Source organism: Chiloscyllium plagiosum, unplaced genomic scaffold, assembly GCF_037043375.1.
Source record: "Chiloscyllium plagiosum isolate Xiang-an unplaced genomic scaffold, Cpla_swu_hap1 HiC_scaffold_53X, whole genome shotgun sequence".
Classification (NCBI taxonomy): domain Eukaryota; kingdom Metazoa; phylum Chordata; class Chondrichthyes; order Orectolobiformes; family Hemiscylliidae; genus Chiloscyllium; species Chiloscyllium plagiosum.
The window spans coordinates 18,308,072-18,335,295 of NW_028270191.1; the positions used below are offsets into that span (position 1 = coordinate 18,308,072).

At 40.8% G+C, this 27,224-nt stretch overlaps 1 protein-coding gene across 1 annotated transcript; it reads left to right on the top strand.

The window, feature by feature from the left end:
* pa2g4a (proliferation-associated 2G4, a) lies at positions 1-27,224 on the top strand. Its single transcript, XM_043681856.2, has 13 exons — positions 1-114; positions 6,524-6,652; positions 7,500-7,605; positions 8,885-8,954; positions 9,685-9,777; positions 10,362-10,425; positions 12,153-12,231; positions 14,757-14,835; positions 16,147-16,280; positions 16,452-16,546; positions 23,616-23,743; positions 24,894-24,953; positions 25,884-27,224. The coding sequence occupies exons 1-13, from the start codon at positions 30-32 to the stop codon at positions 25,947-25,949; spliced, it is 1,188 nt and encodes a 395-aa protein (XP_043537791.1). The 5' UTR covers positions 1-29; the 3' UTR covers positions 25,950-27,224.

The following is a 27,224-nucleotide window of genomic DNA, read 5'->3' on the forward strand; positions in this document are numbered from 1 at the left end:
GCAGGCCTGTGGGTAACAGGAGGGAAAAGATGTCGGACGATGAGAGCCAGGAACAGACCATCGCCGAGGACTTGGTGGTGACCAAGTACAAGATGGGCGGAGACATCGCCAACCGTGAGTGTGGGGGTCTCTAAGAAAGAATGGGAGGCATGCGACATCGGGATAGCGGAGCCTACAACAGGATCGGGCCTTATGAGTTCGGTGTTGCCATGTGGGCGCATGGAGAACGGGGAGGCCGCGGCACCAGGAGGTCCGACTCGAGTTGGCTCGACTCGGCTCGTCCAGGCGGCAACCACCGATCTGTCCACTGCGGCAGAGAAAAACACGGCGCCTCTTCCCTCATGCACCCCTCCCCAAAGCCTCAATCGCACTCTGCCCGACCACGAGGAGATGGGGCCAGAATCTGGCGCCTTATGGCAGCCGCCAGCATGGTCCTCTGTTCTCTTCCTTAAGGGTGAACATGCCTTTTTCTGAAGGAGATTTTTTTTGGCAACGTTGGTTTCTCGACTTGGTTGATTTTACATATTCATCAATGCAAAATCAGAATCCACAAATGTTTTTAATCCAAGCATTAAAAACAAAGAAAATGATGGAAATGGTCGGCAATTCGGATTTAATTGTTTTTTTTTAATGCGAGAAAAATTCGAGTCAGATAGCACTTATGAGGGGAAAAACTGAGTTAACGTTTCAGGCTTTAACTCAGTTCTGATGAATTGATTTCAAACGTTAGCCCTCTTTTTCACAGAGGTTACTTCTCCGTTTTACTTGGGAATCTTTTGTTTATTTCAAGATTGGATCGTATTTTGAAACACTTTTGTTTCTTAGATTCTTAGTTGAAGTTCAGAGCGAGGATGTGCAGCGGCAAAATACCTTTACTCTTTCTCCCTGTACCCCTTATTTCCTGAAGGCATTGATAATCCCATGCTTGTCTCTGAACCAAAATCGTGAGTGGTCTTGGGCTGTTTGACCACGTGGTCATCACGTGTGCCCCTTGCTCAAGTGTCTTGAAAGAGCTACAATTAACCTGTACAATGCTTGTGGCTGTGATCAATTAACTAACATGAATATCTAATCTAAACTTAGTGGTGGAGAATACTTTCTGTTTATAAATATGTATTATATGTTAAGGAGAAATTTTAACTTTCAGTATGGCTGGTTCTATAAATTGCATTTAAGGTTTAAAGGAAAATGGTTTTGGGCTGTATATGGAGCACTTGCACCAAACTGCTCCTAAAATAATTCATCTAGCAGTGTAATGTGTACCTGTATGTCCCAACTTGGCAGGTGGGAAGTGACTTTATGGAATTGCATAAATTGTAAACTCAATGATTGAAAGTGCTGAGTAAATTTAACAGTTGATCCTGATTTGTATTGGTTGTGTAATTGCTAACTTTATGACCCAGATTTGAATTCTATTCATAACAATCTAAATGCTGAAGTAATAAATCCTGTATGATACCGTGAATTCTTTTAAAATTTGTCATGTTTCAGATGATGTGCCAAGATTGTTATTATTTATTTTTGCGTTCTAGACTGAATCCAGGCTTAAAATTTGTTTCCAAATTATAATTCTGTTTAGCATTCTATATCTTGAAATGAGGAATGAGGCTTGTGGGCCGGAGGGGGTGGGGGGTGGTGGTGTGTGCTGAGAGATAAATGGAAGGAGGTCGATGAAGGTGATAGGTCAGAGAGGAGGGTGGAGTGGATAGATGGGAAAGGCGATTGGCAGGTCAAGAGGGCGGTGCCGAGTTGGAGGCTTGGGACTGGATAAGGTGGGGTGAGGGGAAATGACGAAACTGGTGAAATCCACATTAATCCCTTGTGGTTATAGGGTCTCAAAGCAGAAAATGAGGCGATCTTCCTCCAGGCGTCGGGTGGTTAGGGTTTGGCAATGGGGGAGGCTCAGGACCTGCACGTCCTTGGTGAAGTGGGAGGGGGAGTGGAAGTGTTCAGCCACCGGTCGGTGGGGTTGGTACGGGTGTCCCAGAAATCTTTTCTGGAAAGATCCGCAGGTTGGCGTCCTGTCTTCCCAATGTAGAGAAGACCACATCGGGTGCAATGGATACAGTAGATGACATTAGTGGAGGTACAGATATATTTCTGTCTGATGTGGAAGGATCTTTTGGGGCATTGGACAGAGGTGTTTTGACGAAACCATTCCCTCGGCGACTCTCTTTTCAGATCCACCCCCCCACTCCCACCACCTTACCCTGTCACTGCAGGAAGTGCAAAACCTGCGTCCCCTCCCCATCTAAGGCCCCAAAGGATTCTTCCACATCCAACAGAAATGTACTTGTACCTTCACTAATGTCATCTCCTGTATCCGTTGCACCCAGTGTGGACTCCTCTACATCGGGGAGACGGGATGCCAACTTGCAGATTGTTTCAGAGCACATCTCTGGGACACGCGTACTAACCAACCCCACCACCCCGTGGCTGAACATTTCCACTCCCACTCCACCAAGGATGTAGGTTCTGGGCCACCTCCATCAATAAACCCTAACCACCTGGCGCCTGGAGGAAGAATGCCTCATCTTCTGCCTTGGGACTCTGTAACCACACAAGATCAATGTGGATTTTACCAGTTCTTATTCCCCCACACCACCCCCAATCTTATTCCAGTCCCAAGCCTCCAACTTGTCACAGTCCTCTCGACCTGTCCATCATCTTTCCCATATATCCACTCCACCTTCCTCTCTGACCTATCACCTTCTCCCCCACCTTCATCTACCTATTGCATTCTCACTAACCTTCACACCCCCTCTCATTTATCTCTCAGTCCCCTGGCCCGCAAGCCCCATTCCTGAGGAAGGGCTTATGCCTGAAACGTTGAGTCTCCTGCTCCTCAGATACTGCCTGACCTGCTGTGCTTTTCTAGCACCACATTCTTGACTCTGATCTCCAGCATCTGCAGTTCTCACTTTCTCCTATATCTTGAAATGGTCCTTTCATCCTGGCTAGCTATAAAGTTGGAGTTTCTTGGTCATGGTGCTGTACTAACAGTAACATCTAACATCATTTTCTGAGTGCAGCAGTTTATTGGTGTTTGTGATATTTTCAGTGCAATTTGTTCAAGTTATTGTAAATTGCATTCTGGGGATGGATTTCCTTCAATTCCTATCCTGTAGATTACAGGCTCAATTTTTTTGTAGGTCTGTGATCCTGCAATTGTGAAACAGTAGCCACATTTAGCCATGTGTAAGCAGTAAGTTCATCGCTGATGTTGCAGTGTCTGATCTCAGCAGTGCCAATGTACAAGTGACTTTGTCGACTCGTGTCTCTGGTTTGATACTTGGTTTATGTAGTACAGAATGTGCACTCTGGTTTGGAAGGGGCTCACAATTGTCTTTGTTCTTTGATACAAAGTTGCTTAGTACTTTTTATGTTAACTCTTGCGGGAAGCATGGATTTTGAAACAAGGACCAGATTTGGTTTCATTTGGACAGAGCTCTGCTTGCTCATCACTCTTCACTATCATAGTTTATGGGGGATAGCTGGGTCAAATTAGCTTATCATTATCAGGAGTATGTGAATCATGACTCTTTGTCTAAAGTGTCATTAGAATATTCTTGGAATTATAATCCAACAGCAGCTTTCATGTGAGCAGGATGTGGGAAGACAATAAACAGAATTGGATGTTAAATTAACACAGGGCAGCTCCCATGATTGCTGAATTGGTAATTGTGTAACTGGGATGTACAGATCAGAAGGTTCTTAACTTTATTCTTCATCTTGTGCTCAGTTAACTGATCTTGTTATGACACCGGTGAGTGAAGTGTTTGTTCTTGTGTATACAAAAGCAGCCTGATTACTTTTTATGTCATTTAATTGTTTCTTGCTTGGTGCCTGAATGGCAAATAAGGTCAGATTTGACCGTGATTGGCAGTTGGTCAGGGCCCACTGTTTAGGGTTATGTGACGTGATCTCTTGAAGGTAGTGGAAAGCTGCCAGTACTTGAGCAAAATACAACCTGGCAGGAAGGGGCCTAATTGGTGAAATGTGCTTGGTAATTTAGCAGCTGTTTGCAGTGTAGAAACTGAACATTATATTCTGCTGATTTAATGTAAGTGCCAAGCTTGTTCCATAAAGTTTTACAGTTGAAACTGAAATTATTTGACATGCTGCCTCTGCTTCTCTGTTCTGCATAGCAATTATTTATCGAGCTGGCCGGAGTTGCTTTGGGAAGAAATTTTATTTTGGGATTAATGTTGTTACAGTTAGAGATAGAATCGACTTGAGTGTTAATTAGTTATTACATACAGGTGACCTTGTGGTTTCCAAATATCTGAGAACTCGATTTCTTTTTCTGATGTGCAAGCTAGGTAGATTAGTTATGGGAAATACAGGGTTACAGGGGTAGGGTAAGGGAGTGGGTCTGGATTGGATGCTGTTCTGAGGGGCTGTGTGGCCTGGATGGGTTGAATGGCCTGTATCCACGCTGGAGAAAGTGAGGACTGCAGATGCTGGCGTTTTCTGAAGAGCTCATGTTCGAAATGTCGTCTGTCCTGCTTCTCGGCTGCTGCCTGACCGGCTGTGTTTTTCCAGGACCACACTCTTCGACTCTGCTTCCACACTGTGGGGATTCTATGATTCTAACTTTGTACGATCTTTAGAACAGAGCTGAGGTTGAGAGTTGCTGGATCTGTAGTTTTAAGAGCGAAATTTGGGTGTAGATGTTAAAATTCATGTCTGACTCTGACTCGGGTGACATCCCATCAAGGTATTTTAAAATATAACAAGCATTCTTTGCACTAATTGCCTATAGTTTTGTCAAGATTTACTTTTTGTTTACTTTGTGGCGCATTGATGTTCAAGACTGTTTTTTAATTCCCTCGTGATTAAAGCAAGAACCTTTTTCAGTTTGTAACTGAGTTAATATGGCTTTAGTATGCATAAAAATGTTCTTACTGTCTGCAGCCATAGCAAAACGATTTCTTCTCTACACAATTGGTAGAGTTTGTGCTATTGTGGTGTTAATTAAGAATTTGCTGAGGCCAAAAGCGTTTCTACTCATGTCAGTGTTCCATGCTTCCCATTCCTGGCATGTGTACTTAGCAAAGACCAGTTTTGGCTTTTGTAGTCCATGCTTGTGAAGCACCTGACTGCTGGTAAGTGATCATGTGACCAGGTTGCCAAGGGATTTAGCAATAGCATTGGAGTGGGGTGGAATCGATGAGATAGTCATAGAGATGTACAGCATGGAAACAGACCCTTCGGTCCAACCCGTCCATGCCGACCAGATATCCCAACCCAATCTAGTCCCACCTGCCAGCACCTGGCCCATATCCCTCCCAACCCTTCCTATTCATATACCCATCCAAATGCCTCTTACATGTTGCAATTGTACCAGCCTCCACCACTTCCTCTGGCAGCTCATTCCATACACGTACCACCCTCTGCGTGAAAAAGTTCCCCCTTTGGTCCCTTTTATATCTTTCCCCTCTCACTCTAAACCTATGCCCTCTAGTTCTGGACTCACCCACCCCAGGGAAAAGACTTTGTCTATTTATCCTAATCATACCCCTCATAATTTTGTAAACCTCACCCCTCAGCCTCCGACGCTCCACGGAAAACAGCCCCAGCCTGTTCAGCCTCACCCTATCACTCAAATCCTCCATTCCTGGCAACATCCTTGTAAATCTTTTCTGAACCCTTTTGATGTTTCACAACATCCTTCCAATAAGAAGGAGACCAGAATTGTGCGCAATATTTCCAACAGTGGCCTAACCAATGTCCTGTACAGCCGCAACGTGACCTCCCAACTCCTGTACTCTGACCAATAAAGGAAAGCATACCAAACACTACTTTCACTATCCTGATTTTTTGTATTCACAGTTTGGGTTTGAGAACAGACTGGCTGCAAAGTAGAAAATGTCTCAAATGGTTTACTGAAATTGTGTTTGCTGCAACATTTTTAAAATCTTGACTGAAGGGCTCGTACTGAGATGTACTTTTGGTAAAGCCAAGTGCAATGTGTGTTTTAGATGCCAACGTTGAGAAAAATACTACTACAACGAGGAGAGTTCTGACTTGAGGTGACTGCTTAAGTTGCTAAAGACAGCTGTATTGAATTTGCCCATGTATGACAGTTGGAGAAATGTTGAAGAGAAACTTTGAAAGCAAGCGGAAAATCCAAAAAAAACTCAATCCTTGTATGAATCATAGAAGCAGTGCTGAAACCAAGTTGTTCTTGCAGTTTTAATAACTACCTGATGTGAGTTTATTGTTCGTAGCTGTTTAACAGATGGACAAAGAAAGCAGTGTGATTTAGAATTCAGTTTTGATTATGTGATTGGGTTTTGTCATATTTCTGTTATCTTTTAACATGAGTGAATTTATTACTATTGGCAATCTTTGCTTTTGTGTAGTTAAATTCTTTTGTTTTTAACCCCTTTGATCTTTTGTGGAGTGCTACTTAATTGCCTGCAATTTCTGATTCTTGCAAAAATACTGGTCTCTACTGAGTTCATAACAAGTTACGTATCATCTATAATTGTAACACTAATGTGTTGTGTTTTTGTAGGTGTTCTGAAGATGGTAGTGGATGCAGCAATGGCAGGAGTGTCTGTTGTAGCCCTGTGTGAGAAAGGTGATGAAATGATCATGGAAGAAACAGGAAAAATTTTTAAGAAGGAGAAAGAAATGAAAAAAGGTAAATGACTCAACAGTTAGTCCATCTTTTAATGTCGGAGTGGTATGCTGTTTGAAACAGTTTGAGTTTGTGATGTTGCAATTAAGATTTTCAGGGAGTTTTGCTCTGAAGCAAACATTTGTAAAGGATCGCAGTGTAGGAATTAAATTTATGAATATTGCCTTGAGCTGAAGTGATGCTGTCTTTGAGTAAATTATTTATGGTAATGAAGTATTTTCTAAGCTCTTGCTGTAGCTTGCATTGGGGTGATCCGGACCTTTTTTTAAAAATCCAGTGCATATGTGACCCATTGCATTATGTGCTTAAGCCTCTGGTTTTACAATCCATGTAATGAATGTATCATTTACCATATATGACATTGTAATAGACTAGACCATCATACTGATGTATAGTGTTAACAAATCCTATCTATTTTCTATCACAATACCAAGCCATAATTTTTAAGTTTGCTCCAATGATTAATTGTCATTGAGTACTCATTGGAGGTAAAAGTGCTCATGGTTCCAGTCCTAGAGTAATTAAAAATAAAGGTGATTGAAAGTGATCCGTGAAACGCTGGTAAATGCCTCTTTTCTTTTTTAAATAATTCATAACCAGGAAAACAAAGTTACTATGATCTACCAAATTTGCTTTACATCTTGTCGCTGTCCAATGAGGCGGAAAAACCTTGGTGCTTTGATCAATGAATAACCGTGTTGTACACTTAACTCAACCTGGTCTTTTAGGTTGTCTATTCAGTTAATCCTTCTGTTATAAAGGTGTCAAAGTCAACACTAACAGCAGTCTGTTTCTGAGACAGTGTGAAATTTAATTCTGGACGTGGCTCATTTGCCCCTTTTATTTAAAGGAATTGCCTTTCCCACCTGTATATCAGTGAACAACTGTGTTTGCCACTATTCTCCTCTCAAGAGTGACCCTGACTACATCTTGAAGGAGGAAGATCTTGTTAAAGTGTAAGTACATTTTCAAGCTTGTGTTCTGTTTGATTTTAGCATGTCTCTTTCATAAAAAACGTGAAATTGAAACAACTGGATAGAAGGCTGGACAACTGAGTGTCGTCATTTAGAAGTCCTTCTGTTAAGGGGATGCCTAACCTCCATGCTGATTTGACAGATTGAGGTGGCTGAGAAGTCCTATGCGCGATGTGCACACTCTGCTATTGTGCATGTGGGTCAGATAAAATCTATTTCTGAAGTATGCCTGTTTTGTCCAGAAATCAACCACCCAAGTTCTACTTCTTCCTTTGCAAAAGAAAACCTATTGGTTTGGATATTCTTTGTTCAGAACTTTGCATCAGTTTTTTTTTAACAAAGGTGGTTCCCTTGATTGCAGGCAAACACTAGTAGTCACACTCACTTCAGAATGGTGCTGATTAGATTGTGGGACTCTGTCAAAAGTGCCGCAAAAGGCGCAAACTGTTCTGCAAAAGGCGCAAACTGTTCCACAAAAGGCACACGTGGCAAGGTGCAAAATGTCGCTGCAAAAGGTGCAAGCTGCTGCTGCAAAATATGCAACACAATGGCAAATCGGAATTAAAGGCGCAAATCATGAATACTGGTGTGCTAAAAGCTGCAATTTTTAAAGTAGAATGACTTCAAGCAAAGCTGCTTAAAACAGGGACTTTTACTATACTTTGTCAATATGCAATCAGTATTTATCCTTTGAGCAAATGAGCGAAAGATGATAACATATTGAAAATATTTAAAATGTCAATTGGGCTCAAATTGTACCTGAGCACAATTTTAGTATGACTTTTGGTACAGAACCAAGAGTGTGGTATGATGAGAGATGCTGTATTTTGGCGAGATATTCAATTGTCTGAATGCTTAGCAGGGTGTGGAAGATTTCATGATCTTGTAGGAAGAACAGGAAGTTCTAATCCAATTCCCATTTTTACATTTACTTTCCAGCAATGGTCACTGCTTACTAACTAGAGGTAGCAACACAAACTGACTCTTTTCACTCTTTGTTTTCTCTATAAAATCCTCAATCCAGGCACAGTGAAGCAGTTTGTAGTGCTTCTACGCTACATCAACTGACTGGAACAACTCTGGCGTTCTTGGCTTATATGCTCTTTCCAGCTGAGACACTGGATGAAGCTCTTCATCCTTAAACCTATGTGTTTGTAGTGATGGAGGAACTTCCAAAGCTGTGAAAGACGAGCATATTTGCAAGTTCAATATTCTGTGTTTACGAGCTACAGATGAGATTTATGCCAATTTTGTTTTGCAGTGACTTGGGCGTTCATGTAGATGGATTCATTGCTAACGTGGCACACAGTTTTATTATTGGTGTTAATAAGGTATGTTTATTTTCTGAGCACAAGCAGTGGGTTAGACACTTTCTGGAGAAATAATAGGCTACCTGATATTCAATCCTGGTAGTTAATGAAACAACTTAGATTAATAAACTACAAATCCATAGTGACAGTGCATCTGTAACTTGTTCCATTCAAATTTTAAAAGCTGTTGCTGGAGTAAAAATTTACTGCCTTAAATATAAAAACAGTGCCCCAAATAAGGTTTTTTTTTGTTAAATTTTGGGGAGGGGATGTGGGGGGAGAAATACGTGCACACCCATGCCTCCCATCAAGCGGAGAGGGCAGGTAATCTGTTGCAATAAGAATCCGAAACTCATTAGCGATGAGTATCAGTGACTGACCCCACAAAGAGAGTGGAAATCAGAAGAAACTTGTCTTCCTTGGTTCTTCTCCACAAATAAGTTATTCAAGACTATGATCGTGGGTACAAATCTGCTTCTAGCTATCAATTAGCACAGGAAACTCGCACTACTGTGTGCTTCTGCAATGAATCAATTTTTTAATAGTGTTCTTGAGCTAGTTTTATCCCTTTTTATAAAAATAGACTAGGCCAGCTTTTGCATATCACTAAACAGCAGAAAGTTGTCTGTTTTTAATCCTGACTGAGCTGTATGGCAGGTTTGTAGGAAGAGGGTTGAATACTGTTACATTTAGATTAAATGTCTTTGTTTTTTCTCTTTTCTTTCTTTATTCAAAACGCTTCATTTTCCAGGGTGCTCCAGTGTCTGGTCGCAAAGCTGATGTCATTAAAGCTGCACACTACTGCGCAGAAGCAGCTCTACGACTAGTGAAGCCAGGCAATCAGGTAAGGGACTGGAAGCTAATTTTAATATAGTATTGTTTATCCCATTGCAAGTAATTGACAGTAGTAGCTCAAATAGGCTTTTTGAAGAGTCTCCTCACCCACTTCCAGAAAAGCAGAGCTTTAAATGTAAGATGAAATTGTTTAATGGAGTCATCTAATATGGCAGTGGCTTGTTGGTTTTTGCTGTAGTTTTGGGAGCCCAAAGCTCAATGTCAAAGTTCACTCACATCTTGGTCTTTTGTTGACTTGGTCACCCTGTCTGGCTGCACAGGTGATTTTTACTTTGGTGAGGTTAGACTGAAAGGGATGCCAGAAATGATGTGGTTATGAAACAGGAGAAGGGTGAATCGGAAGACTAATTTCAGCCTCCAAGTATCTGATTAGCCTGTCATACAGCTGAAGTGGTTGGCCTGCTCTCTACTAATCCTAGTATCAGTTAATTAATGACAGGTGCCTTAAAGGGCAAGGGAAATGTAAGAGATCCACCCAAGGATAACGAGAAACTATTGTTGAAATTAATGTTTTTTTGTAAAATTGACTTTTATAAACTCTCTTTAAAGGGAATTTTTTGTTTTTAACTTCAGAACACTCAAGTGACAGAAGCATGGAACAAGATTGCTCAGTCCTTTAATTGCACTCCAATAGAAGGTGAGATGACTAGTTCTGATTTGTCAGAGAACTTGTGCTTCTTCCAACCTTAAAACCATCCCACTTGCTTCAGCTATTTAAAGTGTTTTATAAATTGGAACCAACCCTTCAGTGAAGGGAATGCTACATGCAAAGATCTGAAACATATCCACTATTGGCTAGTAGGGAGGAAGTTGCTCTCTTTGTTAACTACATGCATGGTGAATTAAAACTGGGCCAATTTCAGAATGTGACTGGAATAGTCTTAGTGGCAAGTCTCCAACCTTCCTAGTTGATGGGGAACACGGTATTCACATTGAATCTGTTTTCCAGTATCCTGCTTCTACTAGACCTGAAGGAGAAGGTTGCTGATAGATGGAGACAAAAATAATCCTGACGATTAATGGAATGGACACTACGCAGGAAGGTCCTCATGTTCATTTTGCTTCAGCACAACTGCATCTGCTTGTTTTGCCTGTATACATGAAGTGTGAATGAAAGATCCTTTAAGAGGTTTGAGTAAGGAATCATTTATTTACCTGCAAGGTTGAGTGCTTTTCAATCAAGAAGCAGTTATCTGCCTTCCATTAGAAGAAGAAAGATTTTGTCACTTTTTTCCAAAACCCTGCAAGGATTTAAACAATTACATATATTTCAAACATCCCCAGTTAATGTGATGATCAACACTACCTATGTCAGGTAATGACGTTTGCCATTCAATAGTAGTTAATGATGGATAGGAGATTGGGGTACGTGTAAATGCATAAATCATATTTTCATCTCCGAAGTAGGAATATTAAGATTTCATGGTTTTATTTTTAAGGATTTGGATTGATTTTTCTGAAGTCATTTAACCAGTTTATTTGTTTGAAATGAAGAACTGCTCGCTGCATTAATCCCAGTTGAACTAATGGGGGTGAGGGGAGGCTGCAGGTCCCTTACACACAAGTGTCTCTCTGCTCATAGGAAAATAAACCTGAGACAGAGAGGGAGCAAGGAAAAAGGAAACTTCAGAAAACTCCGAACCCCAGAGGAGAGGCATTGAATCAATTAACCAAATAATCAATTATCTGAAAGAAATAGTGCCTGCCCAACTCGTTTGGATAATCAAGGTTCCCCTGTTTGTAGCACAAAGCCCTTCCTCCAGCCATGATGAGCTAAGATAGGATGGAGCCTGAAACGTTTCTGGTCTGTATCATTCAGCTACTCAAACAGATTAACTTCTGAATCTGCTTAGTTTGTTATATTAGCATAAAGATTATATCTCCAGAAATTCCATTCTCCTATGTCATTGCAATGCAGTGGCCAACCCACATTACATCTCAAATTTTGAAATGTGGCTTGAGCCCATACACTTTCAACTTGGTCAGGAATGCTTCCGACTAACTAATCTGGTTGGGGTGGGTAGTCATAGTGGGAGAGGAGCAAGAGTACTGAATTGAGTATTTCAGTTAAGATGTTAAGATGGAGCCCTACCCCCCCTTGCCCAGGTGTTAAAACTCCATGACCTATGCAGAGATTAAAATCCTGGCCAAGATTCCATTATAAACCAGTGCATTCAAAATGGTTTAACTGGGCATTCATTTCTCTTCCCGATTATAAATCACGTACTTGTTACTTGCAGAACAACATTGTTGAATGCAAAAAGCACTTCCTTTAGTTGAAGCTCTGGAGGTGTAGTGAGGTTTCTATACGAATACAGGCTTGTTTTTGACATCACCAGAACTTGAGCTTTTTCTTTCTTTCAGGTATGCTATCACATCAACTGAAACAGCATGTTATTGACGGGGAGAAAACAATCATTCAGAACCCTACGGATCAGCAAAAGTAAGTGTGATCAAGAAGATATTCGTGGCAGGTTTTCTTGTGCTTCAGTTGCTTGTTTTATTTATCTGTATAATTATATTTTAATTGAAATGTTCAAAAAAATTTAATCTGGGAAGTGGCATTGCTGCTCTATACTGACAGCTTCTTTGGGGGTGTTGCGCTGAATTAGTTTAACTACTGTTGTGTATTTTGCTGGGTGATGTTGGGATGCTGATGGCAGTTTAGACATCAGCCAGCATGCAAAAAAAACGTTGGTCCATCAGTTTAAACTAAGCTTGTTCAGGCAATTGGCAGACTGGATTGTGGCCCACAGAGTGGTCCTTACGGCCTTTCACCCATGTTCCAAGGTAAGGAAATGCTCCTCCAATCTGAGGCCATTTCTCTTCCACCTTTGATAGACTCACCAGTAGATGGCAGCAGCAAACAACCAGTTATTACGCCTGATTTGGATACTTGTGAGCAGCCTGATGCCTAGACGCTAAGAAGTGCAAGTGGTAAACTTCAAGGGACAGGATGCCTGCTGGCCAGGGGGCAGGACAAGGCTGGGAGTTGGTGAGCAGCCCAGGAGGTAACAAACTCAGAGTTTGGAAATGGTTCTGGGAAATACCAGAGTCTGTGCAGGAAGCTGGCATTGGATCCTGGATGAGCTAGAGTTCAGATGGTGTTGCTGGCTACACAAGTCTGCACTACATGTGCGAGTCAGGAGGCAATGCAGGGATGTGTCTCGACGTGATGGGGAGTGAGCAGTTTTGTTGAGTTGGGAGGATGGGGGTAGAGAATGATCCATCAGATGGGATGGAAGAGATGTCTATTTTAGCTTAGGGCAGATTTGTGGAAGGGGGAAAGAGTGAGCTTATATACAGGGAGAGAGATGTATGCACACACAGGGTGGGTAAGGTGTGTATTTGTGCACATGGGAGTGCCAGTGAGACTATTTGTCTCAGTGGTGGATGAGAACCCAGTGCAAGATGTCCTCTGGGTGGAAGGACTGCTGAAGGATGCAAGAAAAGAGTGTGGGAGGGAGAGAGCTCTGCTCTGATCCCCTTCCCCCTCCCAGTTCCATGATCAGTCTCTCGAGATCTGCTTAGCTGAAAAGGCAAAACAAAATGGTTTTAATAGTTAGCTCTGCTTGCTACTGCTGAATGATCATTTTTTAATTAATTACTCATTTAAACAATCAGCTTACTGCTTTGGAATTGTTTTTATTTTGCACAGGGCAAAGTATTGGGATCAGGGCTGATCATTTAGAATGAGGAGATATTTCCTCAAAGGGATTTTTTTTTTTTTGAGTTCTCTGCCCCAACATTCAGTATATTTAAACTGGAGACTTTTTTGATACTTAGTGAGCCAACAGATTAAGAAAATGGAATTGAGATCAAAGATCAACCGTGATCCTGTAATATAATGTTTTGGGATTAAGAATGGGTATGGCCTACTCTTTTATTTTAGTTATTATCTTTGTAAGGTGGTTGAGTAGAGCTGCCTTGTTTGCCCTTTATTAAGTGCAGTGGGGTGTTGGAATAGGTTTGCATGCCTGTCTTTTTGAGAGAATGTTGAATGGAGGATGCATTTACAAACAGAGTATCTGAATATATTGTGGTCCTGTTGTAGAGTCATACAGCACAGAACCAGACCCTTCGGTCCAACCAGTCCATGCTTACCGTGATCCCAAACTAAACTAGTCCCACCTGCCTGCTCCTTGCCTATATCCCTCCAAACCTTTTCTATTCATGTACTTACTGAAGTGTCTTTTAAATGTTGTAATTGTACCCTCATCCACCACTTCCTCGAAGTCCATTCCACATGTAAGCCACCCTCTACTTTTCAAATAAAATTGCCCCTCAGGTTTCTTAAATCTCCCTCTTCTCACCTCAAAAATGTGCCCTCTAGTTTTGAAATTCCCCCATTCTAGGTTTAATGGTAGGTGTCTCTTCCCTATCTATACTCCAATTTTAAACACCTATAAGGTCACATCTCTACTTCCTACGCTCTAGTGAAAAGAAGTCCCGGCCTTTCTTTCATAACTCAAATCTTCCATACCTGGGAACATTCTGGTAAGTCTCTTCTGAATCCTCTCCAGCCTATTCTAATTCTATAGCATTCACTCAGCTATCCAAGTCTAAGCTGCTGCTTCCCTTTATTAATCATTGCATTTCTGCTTTCTTTCCATAACTGCTTATTTTCAAAGTTTTAAATGTCCCTGAAAAATACATATGGACTCTATTTCAACAATAGTTTATGGGAGATAATTCCATATTCTAATCAGGCTAATATATATTTTAAAGTCAAACTGGATGTGCCTTTTTGTTCTACTCTCATAGTTTTACTAGACATAACACTTCACTCTTTTGACTTCTATGCTTCCTCTTGGCAGTGTCATCGAAAAGCCAATTACGTTGAATTATAAATGTGTGCTCACCAACACACAGTTCTACCTCGCCACCCTCTTGACTTTTCTATTACTTTCTAGATTGTCAGATTGCTTGTCCAACATAGAATAACTGCTTGTTCCTTTCCTTATGTAGAAAAGACCATGAAAAGACGGCGTTTGAAGTTCACGAAGTTTATGCTGTTGATGTGTTAATAAGTACCGGTGAAGGCAAGGTGAGGAATGAGCTTATAACAATCTTTGAATCTGTTTGTCCGATACTGATGTGAAAGGTTAGCTATTGGTTGGAATTATGGTGATGCAAAACTATGACATAATTTTCAAATTTCATGAGACTAATTTATGAAAAAATATGCTATGCAATTGCTAGACTTCTAACTGCTTCAGTAAATCTAATGATTAATTAGCGATCCTTTGCTAATGTGACACCCCAATTCAAAAAGGAAGGGAAGCAAAACCAGGTAACTATATAGGCCAATTAGCCTCATGTCTATTGTTGGAAAAGTATTAAAATCAATTAAAGTAATTTAATATTTGGAAAATCATCTAATCAAGCAGAGTCAGAATGGCTTCATGAGAGGAAAGTTGTCTGACTAATTTATTGGAGTTTCTTTTTTGAGGACGTCTCAACTAGAGTGGATAGAGGAGGACCAATGGATGTGTTGTATTCATACTTCTGAAGGCCATTTGATAAGGCCTCACAACATGTTAAGTCCTAAGAGCCCACGGTGTTGGATGTAGTATATTGGTGTGGATCAAGGATTAGCTTATGTTCATAATGGGGTTCCACAGGGATCAGTGCTGGGATCGTAACTGATTACAGTACTGTAACTTGGAAGGAAGCAAATGTCGCCTGCAAGTTTGGCTATGGTACAAAAGAATAATAAAAAGGCAGGTTGTGAAAGTGATACACAGAGCTTACAGAGAGACTTGATTCCTTAAGTTATTGGGCAAAAAGTTGGCAAATGTAGGTTAATGTGGGCAAATGTGAAGTTGTTCATTTTGGAATGGAGAACAAAAGAACAACACTATTTAAATATTTAAACTCCATAAAGTTGCAACACTAAAGGGCTTGGGGTACTTGTTCACATTTTCTATTACACCATGAATATTTGGTTAGTGCCCCTTTCTGCTTTTTGATTAAACGCTTGACCTAACTGTAGCAAACACGGTTGCAAAGACCTAACCTCGTACTATTGAATTTCTCTACGACCTTTCCTTAGCTTCTGTAATTCTTGGTTCCTTCCTGCAGGGAGTGTTTAATTGGACAACTAACCCAAGTTTTATGTATTGGCCTAGTACAAAACTAAACTCCTAGGTGGCCTTGGTTTAAAGAGGGGGGAAAAAAAATTGCATAATGTTTGTGAAAACTGAATTTAATCAAATAGTTTGGGATAGTGTGATGGGAAAATGTGTTTTAACTACTCCCGAAAAGTGATGTCTAGTTGATTTTTGCCTTTACTCTTAAATGCATGTGAATGCTTTGCTTTGTATAAATCAACCTCATAACTATGGTATGTCTTTAGGCAAAGGATGCAGGTCAAAGAACAACTGTGTACAAGAGAGACCCAACACAGCAATATGGTTTAAAAATGAAAACATCTCGTGCCTTTTTTTCTGAGGTCGAAAGACGGTTTGATGCAATGCCCTTCACTCTGAGGTATGTCTGATGTCTAGCGCGTTCATCTAACGGGGTTAAATTAATATAACTTAATTTAATCCAATTTAATGTGTAGGCTTATTTAGGAAGAAGAAAAATCTGAACTTTTGAGCTTTTACCATTTGAGCCATTGTTGGAATGCCTGTAAAATTAAGACTTGTCTTTTCAAAGGGCATTTGAAGATGAGAAAAAAGCCAAGATGGGGGTTATGGAATGCGCCAAGCATGAACTCCTTCAGCCATTCAATGTGCTATATGAAAAGGAAGGTGAGATACTCTAAATTCTCGATATTCATTGAACAAATTAACGGTAAAACTTCATATCCCCTGAACAATTAGTATAGGTGTTCTCTCTTGTCGAATGAAACCATTTTGCTCCCATGGATACTTGAGTGTAATAATAACCCCTGGTTTTTAGCATAATTGAAACCAATTGAGTGGCATTTTGTAGCTTCAGGAGTGGAAAAGAAATGATCTCTTTAACAAAAGGAAATCTAACTCTCAGCAGGCAGAAATGTTTTTTAACATTATTTCACAGGAACAGAAGTAGGCCATTCAGCCCCTCAAGCCTGTTCCACCATTTCAGTGGCCAATCTGTGGCTAACTCCACGTTCTGACTTTGTTCCATATCCCTCTTAATGCCTTTTGCTTAACAAAAATTTATCTATCAGATTTAAAATTAACATCTGATCCAGGTGTGCATGTGCGCACATGTCCATCTGTCCCACGAATGGTCTGGTCCCCCAATTCTCAGACTGTGCCCTCTAGAATCCCTAACCAGTGGAAATAGTTTGCCTGCCCTGTTTCACCCTGTTAATATCTTGAAGACTTCTATCTGATCACCCCTTAGCATTCAAAACTTTAATGAAGAACAGACCTAATTTGTATAATCTCTCCTAACTTAACCCTTGAAATCCAGGCATCATTTTCATTAATCCATGTTGTACTCCCTCCAAAGCCAGTCTATCCTTCCATAGGTATGGTGCTCAGAACTAGGAGTAGGGTGTAACCAGGGTTTTGTATAACTGCAGCATAACATTTGCATCTGTGCACTCCAGTCCTTTAGATAGAAAGGCCAGCATTCCATTAGCTTTCTGATTTATTTTCTGCACCTGTTTGTAACATTTTAAAGATCTGTGCATCTGAACCCCCCCAAGCCTCTTTGTACATCTACAGTGTTTGCTTTCTTATCACCTAGAAAAGTACCTTGATCTACCATTTTTTGTCCAAAATGGAAAACATCTCTCTTGCTTGCATTGAATTCAATCAGCCACAGTTTTGCTAATTCATATGGATAGGATAAATAGGCAAGTCTTTTCCCTGGGGTGGGGGAGTCCAGAACTAGAGGGCATATAGATTTAGGGTGCGAGGGGAAAGATAGAAAAGAGACCTAAGGGGCAACGTTTTCACTCAGGGTGGTGCATGTATGGAATGAGCTGCCAGAGGAGGTGGTGGAGGCTAGTACAATTGCAACATTTAAAAAGCATCTGGATGGGTCTATGAATAGGAAGGGTTTGAATGGATATGGGTTGGGATATCTGGTCGGCATGGAAGAGTTGGACCGAAGGGTCTGTTTCCGTGCTGTACATCTCGATGACTCAATTACTTAGCATAAAATTACAAAAAGAGATATTGATAGACTATCATTTGCACTGTACAGTAACACTTAACTTTGTCATCAACACATTTGGATATAGATTTTCCATGTCCTAAATCGTTAATAAATAACATGAATATTTGAGGCCCTGATGCAGATTCTTGTGGGACACCACTAGTTGCATCTTGCTAATTTGAGTGCCTATCCACTTTGTGTTGGCTGCCACTCAGCCAATTTCCTAGCCATGTTTGTTATTTTCCCTCAGTTGAGTGTGCTTTTACCTTTTAGTTAACAACCGTCTTTTATCTGGAAGTCCATATAAACAATACCAATAGCTATTCCCCTGTCTGCTACCTTAGTTACCTCTTCAAAAAAAATCAATGAGATTTGTCAAGCATGACCTACCTGTCTTGATTATAGACTCCAGCATTTTCCCCACCACAGATGTAAGGCTAACTAATCTATAACTCCCTGGTTTTATTTTTTTGTCCTCCTCAAGAAGTGGAGTGACTTTTTTCAGTCCAGAGGGACAACAACTGTATCTAGGGAACTCTGATTATAGCTACGTTGTCTACGATGTGCTCTCCTGCAACACATGAACAACATCCTTACTAGTATTACGTTCACCAAAGAGGAAGCGACAGCAACAGACTCCCCCTCCTGGATGTCACAGTAGAACAAAAAATCAGTGGAGAGCTGAAGACCAGAGTCTACAGGAAAGCCATACACAGACCAGATACTCGACTACAGGAGCAATCATGCCAGCACCTACAAATGGAGCTGCACCCGGACATTATTTAAACGAGCCACAACATACTGCAGCACCCAGGAACTACAAGAAGCCGAGGAAAAAATCTTTTATGACTTATTCAGGAACAACAGGTATCAGATAAGCTTAGTCCGCCAATTCCTGCACAATGGATCTAAACCGAACAACATGCCCAGATACTAGCCATCCTGCCATACATCAAAGATATCTCTCTGATGATGACCAGGCTACTCTGGCCCCTAGGCATCATGGTAACCCACAAACCTACCACCACACTGAAACAGCTCCTGACGAATTTAAAGGACCTTGTACCAACAACCAGCAGAATGAGTCACATACAAAATGACCTGCAAGGACTGCAACAAACATTACATTGGACAAATGGGCAGGAAATTAGCCACCAGAATACATTAGCCACCAAAAGATGTGACTAACTCGCTAGTATCCATACAGAGGAAGAGGGACACCACTTGGACTGAGACAATGCATCCATCCTGGAACAGTCTAAACAAAGACGTGCATGGGAATTCCTGGAGGCCTGCCATTCAAACCAGAACTCCCATTAACAAATTGATTTGGCCCCATTTACCAACCTGTCACAAACAGAACTGGAAATGATATCACCCACCACAACAGACCAAGACACAACTAGCCACCAGGACAGAACACCAACACTTCATCGGAGGCTCACTGATATAACCTAGCGTGGTGATGAAATGTCTGAGAACAAATCTACCAGCTCAGCAAGCAAACTTACAACCTGAGCTACAAATCTTCTCCAAAATCTCTACTTCCTTTTAACACCCTCTGATGGTAATTGTCAAGTACAGTGGATATATCACTCTTTTTAAGTCCATTAATTCCTTATTACTGATAGCTTGCTTTGCTTAATTTTACGCTATCCCTGTTCCTGATCCACTGGTAATTTCCTTGGCACTTCAGGCAAGCTATCCTCCTTTTCTACTATAAATACTGGTGATGTTTTGTGAACTGTCAACAAAATGTTTGGGGATCAGAAGGGTTTTTTTTTGTACAGGTGGAGTGAGCACTAGCATGTACTAAGGTGACTTCTTTCCCCTCCACCAATTGTCTCTGTTCCCTTGCAATGTACAAACATGAGACTTGGGAACCTGAATAGGTCATGCAGCCCCTCTAGCACAATCTGTCATTTGATTAAATCATGATTAATCTGATTGGGCCTTAACTCCACATTCCTGTTTATTCCCAGTGACCATTCACTCTTGCTAGTCAAGAATCTGTCGACTACTGTTTATAAGTATTCAATATGCCTGCATCCACTGTCTTCTGGGGAAGGGAATTCCAAAGAAATGCAACCTCCTTTCTCCTTGTTGCTGTTTTAAATGTGAGATCCCTTTAAAATTTTTAACCAGTGGCCTTAGTTCTAGCCTTTCCCACAAAGGCAAACATCCTTTCCACACCCAACCTGTCAAAGTCCTTTCAAGATATTCTGTGTTCCAATGAGGTCAGCTTTCTCTTTGTTCTAAATTCCATTGGACACAGGCCTACTTGCTCAACCTTTTAGTAAGGATGTGGAGGTGCTGGGGGTGGACAAAGTTTAAAAATCACAACACCAGGTTATAGTTCAGCTGGTTTATTTGGAAGTACTAGCTTTCGGAGTGCTGCTCCTTCATCAGGTAACCTGTTGGACTATATCCTGGTGTTGTGATTTTTAAAAAACTTTCTTAGTAAGATAATTCCTCAGTCCAATGAATCTTCTATGAACTGCTTCTGACATGGGTCCTTCCTTAAATAAAAGACTGAAGCTATACTGCTCACCAGTGCTCTATACAATAGTAGAAAGCATACTTACTTTTACATGAACGACAATATTGAATTTGCTGTCCCTGCAAGCTGACCTCCTGTGATTCATGTATCAGCACATCCAGATCCCTTGGTATCCAGAGTTCTGCAGTTTCTAATTAAATAATATGCTGCTTTTCTATTCTGGTAACATTTATCCGCATTATGCTTGGCATCATTTGTCCGCTCAACCTACTCCTTTGTGCTCTTCACAATGTACTGTCTTACTTATCTTTGTATCATCATTAAATTGAGCTACCGTTCATTCAGTCCCTTCATCCCAAGTTATTTTATATAATAAATAATGGTGATCTCAACACTTTTTTTTTGTTCTCTTCAACTTAATACTCATCATATCCTACAAACCTGAAAATGGCACACTTCTACCCATCCATTGCTTCCAGCCGGCTAAACAACTCTGTCCATGCTAATACATTAGCCTTCAAAGTTTGTGCGAAGATTTGTAGCTCGGGTGCTCGTTGTTGTGGTTCTGTTCGCCGAGCTGGAAGTTTTTGTTGCAAACGTTTCGTCCCCTGGCTAGGCGACATCATCAGTGCTTGGGAGCCTCCTGCGAAGCGCTTCTTTGATGTTTCCTCCGGTGTTTATAGTGGTCTGTCCCTGCCGCTTCCGGTTGTCAGTTTCAGCTGTCCGCTGTAGTGGTTGGTATATTGGGTCCAGGTCGATGTGTTTGTTGATGGAGTTTGTGGATGAATGCCATGCTACTAGAGATAGCTGGTCATGTCGTTTCGTGGCTAGTTGATGTTCATGGATGCGGATTGTTAGCTGTCTTCCTGTTTGTCCTATATAGTGTTTAGTGCAGTCCTTGCATGGTATTTTGTACACTACATTCGTCTTGCTCATGTTGGGTATCGGGTCCTTCGTTCTGGTGAGTTGTTGTCTGAGCGTGGCTGTTGGTTTGTGTGCCGTTATGAGTCCTAGGGGTCGCAGTAGTCTGGCTGTCAGTTCTGAGATGCTCCTGATGTATGGTAGTGTGGCTAGTCCTTTTGGTTGTGGTATGTCCTCGTTCCGTGGTCTTTCTCTTAGGCATCTGCCTAAGGACTAGCCACACTACCATACATCAGGAGCATCTCAGAACTGACAGCCAGACTACTGCGACTCCTAGGACTCATAACGGCACACAAACCAACAGCCACGCTCAGACGGCAACTCACCAGAACGAAGGACCCGATACCCAACATGAGCAAGACGAATGTAGTGTACAAAATCCCATGCAAGGACTGCACTAAACACTATATAGGACAAACAGGAAGACCGCTAACAATCCGCATCCATGAACATCAACTAGCCACGAAACGACACGACCAGCTATCTCTAGTAGCCACACACGCAGACAACAAGCAACATGAATTCGACTGGGACAACACTACTATCATAGGGCAAGCCAGACAGAGAACAGCCAGGGAATTCCTAGAGGCATGGCATTCATCCACAAACTCCATCAACAAACACATCGACCTGGACCCAATATACCAACCACTACAGCGGACAGCTGAAACTGACAACCGGAAGTGGCAGGGACAGACCACTATAAACACCGGAGGAAACATCAAAGAAGCGCTTCGCAGGAGGCTCTGAAGCACTGATGATGTCGCCTAGCCAGGGGACGAAACGTTTGCAACAAAAACTTCCAGCTCGGCGAACAGAACCACAACAATACATTAGCCTGTTCCCCATGAGCTCTTATTCTGTAGTAACCTTTTTGTGGTGACCTTCAAATACCTCCTGAAAATCTAAATACAGTGCATCCACAGGCAGTTCTTTATCTGCACTGTTTGTTAATTCCTCAAACTCCAACAAATTAGTCAAACGTGATTTCTGTTTCCGAAAAGCATGTTGATTCTGTGTCTTGTACTAGGATTTTCTAAGTACCCTACTACAACTTGCTACAATTTAATAGGTCCCAGTATTTTCCTTTAGGTGGGTTTTAGGCTCTCTGGCCTTGAGTTTCTGCTTTGTTTCCTTCATTTTACAGGAGTCACATTCATTATTTTCCAATCTGATGGGACCCTTTTTTAAGAATTTTTGAAAATTAAAACAAAAGCATCTACTAAATCACAGCCATTTTTAAGGCCTTAGGATGAAGCCCAGAAGTACCTGGGGATTGTTCGGTTTTGCTTCTAAATCTCTCGGTATTTTTTTTTCCTGGTTGTTATTTTACGTTCCTTTCATTTCTCTCTCACTTGCTCTCCCTTCCTCTCTTCACCACCCCCCCCCCCCCCCCCCCCCCCTCCAGTTTGTTAGTATATTTCTGGCCTTTCTCTCATTCTACTTTCTTCCTCCTCTATTCATATTTGTAGCCATTTATTTTATCCAACCTTCTGACATGCCACACATCTTTGTAGAATTGTACACTTTTCCTTTCAGTTATATGCTACCTTTTAATGCCCTTCCCTTAGAAGCACTTTCTCACTGGGGTGTAGATATTCTGAAACATGACATGTGCCATTATATCTCTACCAAAATATGCCAGATCACTTTTTAGCCGGCTCTATCTTCAAGCCCCTTTATAATTGCCCTAAATTAAATTAAGTTTAAAGCACTTGTATTATTTGATCTAATCTTCTTGTCTTCCTCAGCTGATTATGATCACTAATTAGGGGTAGAGGTCTATGAATCCAATCGCATTGCACATTACCAGGTTGGCTGCTCTCCTATTCTAAGACACTGTCTGAAAAGAACTATGATCTCATCCTCCAGGTTAATCTTGCCAATCTGATTCATCAGAAAAAAATCACCCATGACTATTAATTCACCTTTCTCAGAAGGCCCATTATTGCTTCCTGCGTACTCCAATCTTCAGAATGGTTTCTGTCAGAAGGTCTATAAATCACTCCTCCCCAATTGACATTTTCACTTTGCCAGTTCTCACCAATACCCAAATTGTGCATCCTGAGCCCAAGGGCTACGGGGTGGACAAAAATCTTTTTTCATTTAATTTTCAAGTGGTAGATTGTGAAAAGTTTCACAACACCAGTGATTAGGTTATACTTAGTGCTAAATAACCCAAATATTTCATGTAACTATATCAGCTATCACTGAATCAGAATTAAATTTGACCTCCTATCTTTTAGTTAGGATCTGAATTCAAACTGATGTGTTTTCATTACCTATTTTGTTTGCTTTTCCAGGAGAGTATGTGGCTCAGTTTAAATTCACTGTGCTGCTCATGCCAAATGGCCCAATGAGAATCACCAGTGGGACATTTGAAAATGAGCTGTACAAGTCTGAATTGGATGTGAAGGACCCTGACTTAAAGGTAAGTGCTGTAAAGAAGCCTCTTTTAAAACTGATCTTTGTTTTCAATTCCTTTGCAACTAGATTCAAAATTGAACAAAAACATAACCAAATGCCCAATAAATTGAGGTGTTTTCCCCCAATGTTTCTATTCCTCTGTTTTAACAAAAAAACACTTCTTGTAAACTTAATGCAGTCTTTCTGCATTCTAGTTTACAAACTTGGTACTTTTTAATGAAGCAACTGAAGATTGTTGAACATAGGACAGTACCATGTGGAATCCGACAATGATATCCTGGAAACGAGTTGACTTTCACAACCATCCTCCAGTCAATAGAGTTCTCCTGATTCCTGTTAATTTCAGTTTTGCTAGAATTTCTTGATGCCAAACTCCACTAAATGCTGCCTTAATATCGAGGGGAGTTGCTTCATCTTGTCTCTGGAGTACAACAGTTTTTTTCCCTCGTGTGTTGGGCCAAGGCCAGCAGCTGATTTGACTCTGATGGCCTTTGTAGAGGCTAATGAAATCATGAGGGGCATTGGTAAGTGAATAGCAGAGGCCTTTTCCATAGAGTGGGAGGGTTCAGATTTAGGGGATGTAAGAGGAGAAAGATTTATAAAGGGACCTGAGGGATAACTTTTCTGTACACAATATGTAGAATGTTTGTATGTAGAATGAGGAAATAGAGGTGCGGTTACAACATTTAAAAGACATTTGGACAGGTACCTGAAGGGGAAAGGTTTTGAGGGCTATGAGCCAAACACAGGCAAATGGGACTAGTTTAGTTTGGGGAAATTTGGTCGGCATGGACAAGTTGAACCAAAGGGTCTGTTTCCATGCTGTATGACTCTATAAATTAGGGGAAAACAGTTTGATATCAAACTTAACCTTTGATATCAAACTTAAACAGCTCATATCTATTGCTCCTGATGAGTCATGGGTGTCTCTACACACTAAACTGTGAATCTCTGGTATTTTAGGAAATGTTTGTTAGCTGTCTTTCTATAAAATTTGTAGGATTAAGTCTGTATGTCTAATGGTCACTTTGCTTTTGACTTCTCTCTGCTGAAAGGAGTCTTGACATACAAACAGTTATAGTTGATTTTTTTTTTTATTTTGGCTTTCTATGTGATATGCATTGAAGTTGTTTTTGTTTTTTTAACATTTCTAGGCCTTGCTTCAGAGTTCTGTTAGCCGAAGGAACCAAAAGAGGAGGAAGAAGAAGAAGGTGGTAAGTAGCATGTTCTCTCAATGAAGAGAATCCTCTAGGAAGCTTGTAGATATTCCCAATCGTCTTTGTAATCTTTCTGTTGGCTTTCCTTCACTTGTTATTAGGAGACCTTGATCTTGTGTCTTCTAATTAAGCCTTGCAAAGTTTTACAATCTTACTGATTCTTATTTTCTTCAGAGTGGCGTGATAACTATAATCTGTTCACTAAAGACCGTGTCGTCTTGTCATACAATGTCTGTTCTTAAGGTGGATTTCACGCAGACCAGAGTTTAGGAAGGCTAACACAATTAGTACATATGTTTGAAACATGAAGTAAACTGCCAATACAATGTGACACATTACAGTAATTACAGTATGACACATCCTGCTGTGGTTTCTACAGATTGATCTTTTAAGTCCAGTTGTGGAGTTTCCACCTGGTGAAAATTTCTGAACGAACTGAAGAACTGTAGCTACACTGTATTATGCAAGGAATCTAACAGTTCATTTTTAAATTCATTGTGACTGCTCAGCTTGCACATATCTCAGAATACGTGCCTTCATGTATCTGAAATCTGACCCCATTCTCTCTCACTTTCCACGATGGAGAAACACAGTAATGCTTGACCTATTCGCCCATCCTGGTCACTACTGCAATGTTTCAGACCAATTAGCTCAGTAGCAAACATTCAGAGGAGCCATAACCATTTTCTTGGAACCCATCGGACTCTGTTCATAATTGAAATGCCACCATGCGCAAGGTATTTTTTAAATTATATTTAGGAGTTTCTTTCTTTGGTCAGCAAGGAGCTGATTGTTGGTACCTATCGTTTCCTGACCTAGAATGTGAGCTTAGAGTCTGGCTTCTTGAAAAGGCTTGATTCATGGTGATGCATGGAATGTGTTGGTTAAAGTAGTATTTTAACACCCCTGTATGTTTTTCATCACCAGGCTTCTCAATCTGCACTCAGTGCCACTACTGGCAGCACCAATGAGGAGAATGAAGCTGGAGATTGACCTCTTGTAACCTGTAAACCCCAGAACTGACCTGACCTTTGACATAGTTGTCTGTACCTGACAGCGAGCCCCATCCCCCAGCGCTGTTTAGTGTGCAGCTCGTGGGACCTTTTCACCAGCTCCTATATTCTTACACTGAGGGAGGACCACAGGACTCGCATTTATGACTGCAGACTACTTCCAAAAAATAAAAACAAAAAAAAATACTTTGTGCTATTTGTATGGTTTTATATTTTCTATCCAAATGAGCAAACTGAGGTGAGAGTAATTGGTACTGCAGCTTGAAAGATATCTGTAAAATTTATATTCTTTCCCCTTGACTCAAACCCTAACCAAGCCTCATTTTTGTTTGCATTGTAGTAGGTTCCCGTGGGTGTTGGTACAGTCACCCAACTGTCAGCTGTTAATGTTCGTTGAGACAGCATTATAGCCATTTGGTTCTGATTGAACAGACCTGCATACGGTTGGGGGTGTTGAGTTCTGAATTAAACCATTTTAAACTGTATAGATTATTAGAAGTCAGTTTATGCCATTTTTTTGTATCCTGTTTTATGAAATGTTGCTTGTTTCCCCAAATATCTATTGTGGTTATAAAGGAAAAAAAATGCTGCAAATTTGGGTGGTCTTTTCTCCAGTAGAGTTTTCAGTAGACTCGAAACAGCTCAGGATAAACTGAAACGTACGTTGCAAAATGATTATTGATTATATCTCCGACTATTCGGAACGATTTAGAGATTGCCAGGAGGTGAGGCAGTTCGTTTTATAAAGAAAAAAATGAATATTTAAATTTAATTCTAACCCTGTGTGAATAATGGGCCAAGTAACTATTGATACCAAGCCAGTTCAGAGCCCATGTCCATAATCTCAGTTCAGAGTGCCGAGACTTTTTTTTGTTTGGGAGCAAGGTGAACTTTCACTATTGCTGATCTGATTTGCAGGATTGTAAGTGCACTTGTGGGTGCAGGCTGAATTGATCAGATTGATGTTGTAATACAACAAATTGTGGTTCTGCCTGATTTTTTTTTTTGTTGGTGTCTTATAAAAGAATGGCAATCGTTCTGTTGATATTTGAAAATGCTATCCCTACCCTTTTTTTTAAATTTAAAACAACCAAAAAAAAGTATGCAGCATGCATACAAAGCTGGTATAAGGACTCTTATTGTGCTAGCCCTTGCCGTCAATGACTTTGTGTGTTTGTGTGAGATAGGAGCTCAGTGTAATACCATGATTTGTTTTGGGTCACTGTGGGGGATTAAATAAATAACTGAATATTAA